Source organism: Sesamum indicum, linkage group LG2, assembly GCF_000512975.1.
Source record: "Sesamum indicum cultivar Zhongzhi No. 13 linkage group LG2, S_indicum_v1.0, whole genome shotgun sequence".
NCBI classification, from domain to species: domain Eukaryota; kingdom Viridiplantae; phylum Streptophyta; class Magnoliopsida; order Lamiales; family Pedaliaceae; genus Sesamum; species Sesamum indicum.
Window position 1 is genome coordinate 10,993,348 of NC_026146.1, and position 12,041 is coordinate 11,005,388.

At 32.8% G+C, this 12,041-nt stretch overlaps 1 protein-coding gene across 1 annotated transcript; it reads right to left on the minus strand.

The window, feature by feature from the left end:
* LOC105155768 (protein DETOXIFICATION 23-like) lies at positions 5,760-9,029 on the minus strand. The gene is made up of 9 exons (XM_011071714.2): positions 8,931-9,029; positions 8,522-8,804; positions 7,556-8,097; positions 7,385-7,471; positions 7,245-7,301; positions 6,933-7,171; positions 6,651-6,769; positions 6,217-6,303; positions 5,760-6,133 (listed from the first exon to the last, which is right to left on the minus strand). The coding sequence occupies exons 2-9, from the start codon at positions 8,780-8,782 to the stop codon at positions 6,059-6,061; spliced, it is 1,467 nt and encodes a 488-aa protein (XP_011070016.1). The 5' UTR covers positions 8,783-8,804; positions 8,931-9,029; the 3' UTR covers positions 5,760-6,058.

Here is a 12,041-nt window from a genome sequence, read left to right on the forward strand (position 1 = left end):
TACTTTGGAACAAGTGGTGGGAGATGGATGATTTATATAGGGAATCCGGAATCGCACAGTATTTTAATTCAGCTGAGTCTAAATGGTACAAGTGGTGGGCTAATTCTAGGGAATCACAAATCGTGGTCAGTGTTTTGCAAAATTATGGAATCTTTTATGGGGGAAAGTTGATGAGTAGCTAACGGCCGTGTGAATTTACAACTCATCATGACTAGCTAATCATCCATATTATATAAAAATAAATAAATAAATTCATTACTTACATCATTATATCAATTTTTAAAATTACCAAAAATGCTCGTATTTATTTTCAACCACCCCTATTCAAATACTTCTTTTCATTTTATGATCTATATTATCTATCTATGCTAATATGGAAATTTTACTCCCACCAATTCTTTTTGGTGTCGACGATATGTTTAAATTAGTTTTATTTTATTTATTTTTTTAAATTTAATATGTTGATTAGATATTTTATTTTTATTTATAATATATTTTAAAATATAAATAATTATTTATTATATACACACAAATAATAGGACGTGCCAAATAACTAATATAAATAAATGGGTACATGTTTTTTAATTCGGCCCGCGACTGCACGTTTGAATAAAGAATTCAAGTTATGTCTTCGATGTCCTTCGGGTAATGTTAAGAGGACTTTTTAAAAAATTCATTGCAGAAATACACATCAAGCTAACCTGTAAAGATGCTTAGCTCCGATAAATTAATACACTAATTAAGCTCATTGTACCTCTATAACAACGCCCAATTAAGTGTATCGCGGGTAAAATATTTTTTTAATTTCATAAAATAAAAATATAATATTTTTTAGTATTACAATTAAAAGTACCGTCATTCAAGCGTTAAATAATATGATTTTCCCCACCATGGATGACGGCAAAAGGTGAACGATCGCCACGAATTCATTAGTGAGTGGCGGCCAGCTCCATTCCCCATTCGCAATGACCGAGTGTAGGTGTGTAGTCGGGGGATGTTCATAATGGTCGGGCCAGTAGGAAAGTGATGAATCAATGGCCCCAATTGATGCCAAAGGTCCTGCCAAAGGGAAAATAAATCCCCATTACCAACTCGAAAGTCAATATAAGGTAATAGCCATGTTCGGAGAGCAAGAATCTGTCGTCACCCCCACAGCCCCTTCCTATTACTGACTGTCCAAATAGTGTTAGCTCCAAGCCGAGTATGGAATAACCAATCAACCCAGATGGAGTCCTGTTGTCGCACAATAATCTTCCATAATGCTTGCACATGAGAACTCAATTTAGGGCTAAAATATCCATAAGGCCGATGCCCCCCTCCTCCACTGGCCTACAAATAAGTGTTCAAGAAACCTTCGGATAGCCCGTTCCTGTGGTACCCTTCCAAAGAAAGGTATGCAAGCTTTTCTCAATCTCACGAATCACCATCTTTGGTAAGATAAATGCCGCTGTCCAATAGGTGTGAGACGACATCAGTACGGATTTGATAAGTTGCAGTCTATCGGCAAATGTTAACTGAATTCCTTCCCATCCTCAAATTCGATTATCAATTTTTTCCAAGAGTGGAGTGCAGACCCTGATCTCGATACGTGAGAAAATAAGGGAGAGCCCGAGGTAACGAAGAGGTATCTCTCCCTCTTGGAATGATAGGAGGGAGAGTAACATGTCACGGAGTCCGTATGCCGCCTTGGAGATAATAATGTGGCTCTTCTGCATAACCCGGAAAGGTTGCAAACCTATCCAGCCCCTTTTTAAACAGCTCGATAGACGATTCATCGGCCCTATAAAAAAGAATAAGGTCATTACCAAAGCAAAGTTGAAATAGGCCCATTGCCTCACACTTCCAATGAAACGAGAACCCGCCGTCCTGATCAGTAAGTTGTTGTACAATCATCCATAGCACCTCCATAACAAGGACACATAAATAAAGGGACATAGGGTTCCCTTGGCCAACCCTCGCGCCCCATTGAAGTAGCTGTGTGTTGTGCCATTGAGACAGATTGAATAAGCAGGCGTGGTGACACACTCCTCTATCCAACGAATAAAGGTCCCCAAAAATCTAAACAGATGCAGCACAACCAGTAAGAAGTCCATTCTACTGTATCGTATGTCTTTTGTAAGTCCACCTTCAGTGCACATCTTTGTGGAAGTCGCTTTTGCTTATAGCCAGAAAAAAGCTCCTAAGCTAGCAGAATATTGTCGCTGATCGACCTGCCTGGCACAAAAGCATTCTGCGAGGGATTGATTAAATCATCCAAGACGACACGCAGACGTTGTACTATAATCTTTGTAATCACCTTATATAGCACATTGCAACAACAGATAAGGCGAAATTCAGCAATCGTGCTAGGATTGCGTACCTTAGAAATAAGTGCGAGTAACGTTGCATTCACTTGTTTGAGAAGTTTGCCGGTGTGAATGAACTCCATAACTGCACTGGTGATCTCATGCCCTACTACCGGCCAAGCCGTCTTAAAGAATCCAGAAGTATGGTCATTCGAGCCAAACGCTTTATCTTCTGCAATATCAAAAATCGCCATTTTGACCTCATGCGGTGTGATTGGCTGCATCAATGCATCCGACAACAGGCGTCGAGCCCACGAACGTAACTGCCGTAAGTCAAGAGCTCGGTTCCATCTAGCCCCTCCCAGAAGCCGCTGGTAAAAATCAACAAATTCATTCGTAACTGTTGTTTGGTCCGTCAATAATGTACCCCCCTTGTCTCGTAATTTGGAGGATACATTTGACAGATCTACGTGCTGCCACCTTTCGAAAGAAAATCCGAGAGCATTGATCACCACCTTTCAGCCAAGCCATCTTTGCACGTTGCTGTATTCAACCCACATCAATTACCCCCTTAAAGTATTAAAACCTTCCAAACCCCCCTAACCTTTACTTTTTAAATTTGAAAAGTCTATTTTACCCTCATAAAAATTGTTTTGTGAAAAAAAAAATAAAAAGATTTTTAAAATGCTAAAATCACCATTTTTTAATTCTAGTTTCACTTTTTCATTGAGCTACTTTTATTTTGTGATCCTAAAGTAATTGTACTCATTTTATTTTAATTTTACTTTGTCAAAGTTAAGTTGCAAATAAATTTATACATACATATAATCACCTCATTTATATAATTATCATCTATATATTAGTTCTATATATTTTTTGTTAGTTCGTTATCATTGTTTAAGTAAATATATATATATATATGTATATGCATGTATAACTTTTTTTTAGTTTGGTTTTACAAGCAAATGAAACTAAAATAAAATGAAGTCCAACTATTTTAGAATTATGAAATTAAAAAGTGTTTGATGAACAAGTGAAATAAATATACAATTAATAAACCCAAAAGGGTTGATGAACTAATGAAAACATATAGAGTTAATATATAAATATAAATGATATATAATTATATAAATGTAGTAATATTATGTATGTATAATTTTTTTTTTTAACTTCATTTGACAAATAAGTAAAATTAGTATAAAATGAGACACAAGTACTTTAGGATTACAAAATAAAAAGAGCTCGACGAACAAGTAAAACTATAATTAGAAAAATTATGATTTTGGCATTTTAAAATCTCTTTATTTTGTTTTTTTGTTCACAAAATAATTTTTTTAAAGGTAAAATGGACTTTTCAAACTAAAAAAGTAAAGATCATGAGGGTTTTGAAGGTTTTAAAACTTTTTTTTTTTCGATAAGTGGTTTTAAAATTTTATGGGCGTAACTAACGTGGGGTCAATATTTTAGGGGTGGTAACTGTATTTAATCTTTTTATTTATAACTAAATTTTACGAAAATTAAAATTAAAAATAATTTATGTATTTTATATAAATCATATTAGAATTAATAAAATAAATAATTTATTTATTAAAAAGATATTTTAAGTTATTAATTATTTATTTTAAACAAAACTATCCCTTTTCACCCAACACACTGCTATTCCCACCCTAACCCCCGTTTTACTAAAATATCTTTTTAATAAATTAATTATTATATATTATTAATTCTAATTAGATTTATATAAAATATATAATTATGTTTAGTTTTTATTTTAGTAAAACTTAGATATAAATAAAAATAGAGGATAACTAATCTTATAATTTTAATAATTAAGAATAATTTATACGAGTGTAATAATTTTTTAATTTTGAACATATAATCTATTAACTAATTTTATTTATATATTAATTAAATAATTTAATATTTTAATTATTAAAAGGTGAAATTTTATATAAAAATTTAATAAAAAATTAATAATATAATTTAAATTTAAATTAGAAATTAGAAATAATAAAAATATATATATGGGGTCATATTACTCATCTTCATAAATATTACTTTGACATCCCTTCTATCTTTTGATAAATACAGAAACACCACTAAGGGCATTTCTGTTCTTAAAAAATTATTTTAAAGGTTCACCTAGTCAACAGGGATATTTTTTTTTATTTTAAAGGCTGCAAGGGGTGGTTTCTGTAATTTTTTAAAAGGTGTGGGTAGTTTGTATAAAAAGACAATAGGTGAGGGGTTATAAATATAATTATCTCTATTTTTAAAGTAAATTACATCAATACTTCTTAAAGTTAAATCTAATTACACAAATATTCTATGCTCTTTGTAAAATTATAAGTATATTTCTTGAAATTGTAGTTGTAACTATAAGTACACCCTCTATTCAATGATAATACTTTACTCAAATACTCACAATGTACATTGCACTAAACACCCTCTTAACTAATGTACCTATAATTTTATAAGTAGAGAATAATTGCGTAATTAAACCTAACCTCCTATTATTTAGTGATTTTTGGCTTAACTTTGCATGTTATCCAAACCAAAAAGAATATACTTTGTAGCCACTCGAATACGTAAGGTTTTGGTGCAATGAATTTTGTCTTTGACATGAAAATTACGAAAATATTTTATGGTGTTATTCTTAATGTTGATAAATTTTTTGAAGAAAATACAATTTAAAAATCCAAGATTAATATTTCTTTCAAAACTATGTCAATTCTATGTTTGATGGAATGATTCGAATTAGGGGAATAAATTTGAAAAATAATTTCATATCAAATGAATTTAAAATGTATAATCATATTAAAAAATATATTAGAAAATATATAATTTCAAGAATTTGAAATCCTTTGCAACGTCAATCAAAGTGCATAGTGGGTGGAGTTGGCCCAGAATTGACATGAACTAGTACGAAAATATCCGGTCTAGGACCGGCCCATTATTCATGGCCAGTCTTGGACCTAAGCCTTTAAGTGTCCCTAATAGAGTCCATTTTTTAATCCTGACTCAATCCATAGACTGGCCTGATTGAGGCCCAAACCAAACTCACATCAACCTTAGATATGCTTGTTTTATTATTTTTGTTAATGATATTGAAGTTTTCTTATAAACAATTATTAACATTTATAATTATCTTATGAAATATTTAATAATAAATTAAGGAATATGAAAAATGTATATATGAAAAAAATAAAAGTTATGAATATATGATAAACTTAAATAATAATTTGACGAACAAATTTATAATAATAAACTTAAATGACAATAAATTCAAAAAGGACTTGAAATAAATTTTGAAAAAAAAACAAAGATTATTAATGAATTAAAGTACTAAAAATTTAGAAGTAGTACAATAAAGATAAAAGTTTTCAAAGTTTCAAGGAATAAAACCACTATTAGAATAGTCAATTTAGAAAAATAAAATAAAAATTATGTCATACATTAAAAAAAGAAAAAAAGAAAAGAAAAAAGGCCCAACAGGCACAGCTCAAGCCTTGTTCAGGAGCAGGTGGTCCTGGATTGGGTTGGGCTGATCTTAGGTATTGATTCTTAGGACCGGCTCAGGACTAATTCGATTGTTCGAAGCGGGGCCTTTGGACAGAACCAGTCCATTTTTTTTTAATCATTCAATCTGGTCCTGGATTAGCTCAACCCAGTCCAGCCCATGCTCTCTAATTTTTTGATTATGTATTTGAAATTCTTAGTTTGGAATATATCTATTCAAATACAACAATAATCAAACTATAGAAAATCATTCATCAGGCAGCTCCAGAGTTACCATCAGGTTCAGCTTCCACAAACCATCTGTTAACTCTTTTTCGAGCAATTGCAACCTAAAAAGACAAAAGGGATTCAAGAATCAAGTTATCATATTCCTTGAAAAAAAATTTAGAAACTAAATCAAATAATTGTGCACCTGTTTATCCCAATCTGTCTTTTGGGTTATTATGAGCAAAATAATAGTTTGAATGAGTGTTCCAATCAATATTCCAATCCAAACACCCTGGGAAAGAAAGCTTTGTCAGGCTAGCTAATGCCAAATTCCATTGGATGAAAAGCAAATTCTTCAAGAATCAAAGATGTTGATGAGTTTTAATCAAGTCGAACTCGAATAACTTGATAATTTTACAGATACTGATTGAGTTGCGGTTCAAATCAAACTTCAAATGTTGTCTGCAAAAAAAATGCTCTAATTCTTAGTTTGTTATTTTTCGTAAAAGCCGAGTTCAAATAGGCTTTTAACAGTCGATTGCGAATCAAATACTGAATAGTTCCCTCTACCACTGCACATGTAATATGAGAGACAATATGGTACCGATATCATCCAAGGTGGTTGTGTTGGAAACTTACCTCAACTTGTAATTTGACGACATAACCAAGCAAAACCCCAGTGGGAATTCCTATCAAGTAATAGGAAGCAAGGTTCACATATACCACAACACTCTGCCATCCAGCCCCAATAGCAACACCTGTTCATCAGATCAAAACTCCAAATCACAGTGTGCATTAGTTCAGTAAAACCACATTCCTTTCGGACACATTTTTAGGCATGTTGACAATCTTTTTTATTATTTCGTGAGAAGCAACAAGAATACATTTGTCGGATCGATAACTAGTGGATATGGGCCTTACCGGAAAGAACTGGTTGAATGCTATTCAAAAGTATAGTGAACGCCAGAAGAGGCGACAAGTGACCGACTTCCGTAACCACATCATGATCATTCGTGAATACATGAGCCACACGTTCGCGAAAGAACAGGAAAAACACAAATAGCAAGAATCCTAAGGCAAAAGAAATCAGCACTATATTGCGAATTGAGAACTTTGCAGCTTCGGGATCCCCCTTCCCAAGCTCATTCGCAACACGAACGCTACAACAAAGAGTAGATGCAGCACGGATTATGGTCTAAGAAGAAGAGAAGAAAGGAACTATGACAAGTGTACCTAGCTGCAGCCATGAAACCGAGTGCTATCATCATTTCCCAACCACTGATGTTAAGACTGCAATATATAGAGAAAGGATTATCAAGTGTTGCGTAACTGGAGGAGGAGGCGATTAAGGGGAGAATAGGAAAGAGTAGTACCAGATGGAAAGAGCACCAACTTCAACCTCGGCGTTTTTCAAGTTTCCTGTCAAAAGAATCAGTATTGCATTGTACCAGAGCTCGAGACTGTCAACAAAGAAACCATGTAAGTAATCATCGTTTATAACATGAGTATTGTTGATTGCAGAGTTCATGTGCAGTATGACTCACCACAGCATTGCACCAGAGGATATAGAAAGCTTGACGACTGGCCAAAGATCTTTGAAGGCTAATGTTGTGAAACCTTTCCATGTTTCTCGACATCCTCCAGAGACGATGAATATCAGTTGCCCCATGTTCGGAAGCCAGTATGCGAAGATTGCTGATATCATAGTGCCGGCTAGACCCAAATTGTACTTAACTGTTAGAAGCCATGAGAGGAAAATGTGGATACATAATGAAAACACTGCCAAATATGTAATGATCATGTTCTTGCTTTGTGCTTGTAAATACATTTGGCAGCTAAACGATACGATATAGGAGTATATGACAGGAATGAACCACAGAGCTATTTTCCCTGCCACTTGAGCGATATCTTCATCCTGTCCTAAAGCTTTCAAGACAGGGGCTGCAAAAATGTAAAGCGGCAATAGTAGAGTCGTGAACACAGTCAAAACAATCCACGATCTTTGGAGATATATCCCGAGCATGTGGTATTGTTTTGCTCCGTAGGCTTGCCCGCACAGTGTTTCCAATCCACTGGCCACTCCAAGCTGCACAGTCCAAGCAAAGATGTCAAACGAAAAGTTCATAATGTTTTACCTCATGAAAAGGTAACTCCAATTAATATTTCAAAATGGACTTGCTACCCGACAATCAAATCATTTCAAAGATCGTTCGTCTAAAATTACATGCACTTGTTCTAGCACAACAGTGAGCACTACTAAGAGATGGAACCTACCAAACTTTACATTAGAACCAGCTATTAAGAATCCCTGCCTACTTGCATTCATTCGTCCCTTTTACTTTTCAGGACGTTTCACAAACAACGATTTTCAAATACTTAGATCTAGTGAAAAACAATCCTATAGAGTAATTCTTTTCTTGTCTATCAGCGTACATACGTATATACTACATATGCAGCTACATACATCTAAAAAGAATACGAATAGAGATGTTTAGAGCATCAAGTAGTACCAGTAAACCATTGGCAAATCTTGTAAGGAGAGTGACCACCAGAGCATAGGCAGCCAACTCTGTGGAACCAATGTGACCTATAAATGCTTGGCTGATGACACTTATACCGAACGCCGAGAACCTGGTGAAAATAGCAGGGCCAGCCACCACCCACATCTTCTTGTTCTCTACCCATATTTTGCTCTTGAAATTCTCTTCCTCAATCTCATCTTCTGCTGCCCTCAACAGCTTCTCAGTACCATCACCTTCCATGTCACTCATCTCTTCCCGCTTTCTATCTATACTGTGATAGAGGGCAGAAGATAGAATCAGTATCAGACCTCAGACCTCAATCTTTCCACACACACACACACACAAGAACTTGTTTTTCAAGAATCAGAAATCTGTACTGTGATAAAGGGAAATTTACTTGTACTCTATACTGTGTTGCAAGATAAGTCTCAATGTAAACGTAAAATATAAATGTGAAAATGAAATTTGGACAATAAATCAAGAGGTAGGACAAAACATAATTGTATGATATATAGACTAGGGCTATTTAGTACAAGAAAGATGTGCGCTCATTGTAAATTCAAGAAATGAGAAAAACTTCATTAATTATTGTACGACTCAAAGTAAGCAGTGATGACTATCGAAATCAATGTATAGTATCGGCTCAATTGATTAGAATGAATTTTTTTTTTAAATTCAAGAAATGAGAAAAACGTAGACCTATTAATGTCCGCCTCAGAGTAAGCGGTGATGATTGTCGAAATCAATGTATAGCATTGACCCAATTAACGTTCGCCTCAGAATAAGGGGTAATGATTGTCGAAATCAATGTATAGCGTTGGCTCAATTGGTAAGAATGAACTATTTTTTTATTAAAATTCAAGAAATGAGAAAAGATATACCAGTTAATATCGGCCTTAGAGTAAGCAATGATGCTTGTTGAAATCAATGTATAAAAATGAACTACTTTCTTATTAAAGTTCAAGAAACGATAAGAGGTAAACAATTAATGTTCATTCCAAAGTAAGCAGTGATGATTGTCGAAATCAATATATACCGTTGGGTGAATTAATAAGAATGAGCTATTTTTTTTATTAAAATTCAAAAAATGAGAAAATATACATCAATTAATATTCGCCTCCAAGTAAGCAGTGATAATTGTCGAAATCAATGTATACAGTTGGCCAAATTAGTAAGAATGAACTATTTTTTTATTAAAATTCAAGAAATGAAGAAAGATAAACCAATTAATGTCCGATCGAAATAAACAGTGACGATTGTCGAAATTAATGTATAGCATTGGTTGAATTGGTAAAATTAAACTATTTTCTGATTAAAATTCAAATAAGCAGTGACTATCGAAATCAGTGTACAGTGCTTGTTTCATTGGTAAGCATTCTATTAAAATTTTAATTAAAATATATATATACCAATTAGTGTCCACATCACATCAGAGTAGCAGTAAAGATTGTCAAAGTCATAAATGTAGGTTGTTGGTTCAATTAATAAGAAAAGAACTATTTTTTTATTTAAAAAAATAAAAAAAATCATGAATTTATCATTTTACAGATAATAACATACATATATATAATATATAAAATATTAATTTTCAATGATAATAATAGAAAAGTAGATAAGGCCTCTGAATCTCAAAACCAAGAGAATATATTTGTACTAGAAATAATATTATTATTGACTACAATATTAGTAATTACGACTAAAAATTATGATAAATAACTGCTACTAACTTCGATTAAATAAAATCGATGCAAAAAATTAGTTTTTTCACCATACAAAAATGATTTGTTATGGTTTTAAGCCTTGACAATGTTTTAGCCACCCTCATAGAAACTATGGCCAATAATCGTTGTATGGTCGTAGCCTATAATTATTTGTTACGACTATTTGTTATTAACTATGATAACTAATTATAGTTAAATTTTATAATTATTCTAGTGTTGTCATAGAAACTACGGCCAATAATCATTGCATGGTCGTAGCTTATAATTATTTGTTATGATTATTTATTATTAATTATGATAATTAATCTTAGTTAAATTTTATAATTATTTTAGTGTTGACATCTATACAAATCATATTAATATGAAGTCCCATTAAAAAAACAGCTGTCACATGACAATTACTACATATGCAATAAATGAAAAAACAAAAAGTCTTAAAACTGACAAACAAGAGACGTGGAGTTCCAAAATAATATGTGGCCTATATCAAGCGGCTTTCCACATGATCAAAATGAGCTTTTCCCTAATACTTTAGACCATGGCTTCGTTTGTAGAATCGAATTAGGTATGAAGAAATTTAATGGGATCAAAGACACAATGGTAAGTCCCACCATCCATTCTTTTTATGTTTGATTTAATGTATTATATGTGTGATATTTTATATGATAATATATTGGAGTTATATAAAATATTTGAGAGCAAATAATATATAAAAATAGAAAGAGGGACGCAATGAGTATTTAAAAAAATTAAAAAAAAACTAAAATAGGAGGATGGGTGGTGCACCATCAATCTTTTTCTTTTTTAATCACACCCACACACGGAAACACACACATCAACACACCACATCGCCACTTTTTCGTTGATAATATTCAGGAGTTGAGGATGGAGTAGAGGATTGAACAACTCCTTATTTGCTAGTAAAGCATCGTAAGATCGAGATAAGTAAATAATTAGTATTATCTATATATGTTTCGTTTTTTTGTGGTACTATTTTTATATAAGTTTGTAATTCATGTTGAAACTTATTTATCTGAAAATGTACGAGTAGTGAATGTTTTAGTTTGAAAGACTATAATGTGAAAATGAAGTGAGAAAATGCATTGAAGTATTATATTGTTTACTGAGGTGTTGTTGGTGTTAGTAAATAAAAATGTGTCAATATATGATTTTACGTCACTATTGCTTACAAGAATGGTGATATGTAGAAATGAGGGAGTGGTGGAAATTGAATATAACTGTGATATAAATACCCTTTGATAAAAAGAAAAGAGCTATGATGCGATATAAAAAAAAGCTTTGATACAAATTTAAAAAGCTATGATGCGAAATGAACTTGATGACCGTTCATAGCTGGTCAAGGGGATTCACTTAAACATTATCTAATAAATGGTGAGGTTGAGTTGGTGGAGAAAATCGCTACATCACCTTCTGGTACTGGGAAAAAATGAGTTTAATTGATTGTCCTATTATGAGTTAGCTATGTTATGTAATAAAGTTAGTTGTGTTGGAGTTAAATTGATTACATTCTATATATATGTTGCTCATTTTACCTTGTCTGGACTATATTTGATGTACATAAGTAGATAGTCAGATTATTTGATTACTGAGTTGCAGGCTCACTCCTCTGCTAATATTTTCAGGAATAGATCTCTACCCATCGAGGATTAGGTCCAAGCCTTGCATTTCAGTCAGGTGAGGCTCACCCATTACTAAAAAACATCACCTTTTGGGGTTGTGCAAATCTGAATTAGAAATGAAGATGGTATGTGAGCTAATTATAACAA

What these genes read in the sequence shown, in the direction of transcription:
- LOC105155768 (XM_011071714.2), bottom strand. Translation starts at nt 8,782, where the DNA reads ATGAGTGACATGGAAGGTGATGGTACTGAGAAGCTGTTGAGGGCAGCA. An exon ending in GATTTGCCAATGGTTTACTG is followed by an intron (nt 8,098 to 8,521) that starts GTACTACTTGAT and finishes TGGACTGTGCAG; the next exon opens with CTTGGAGTGGCCAGTGGATT. An exon ending in CATTCAACCAGTTCTTTCCG is followed by an intron (nt 6,770 to 6,932) that starts GTAAGGCCCATA and finishes TCTGATGAACAG; the next exon opens with GTGTTGCTATTGGGGCTGGA.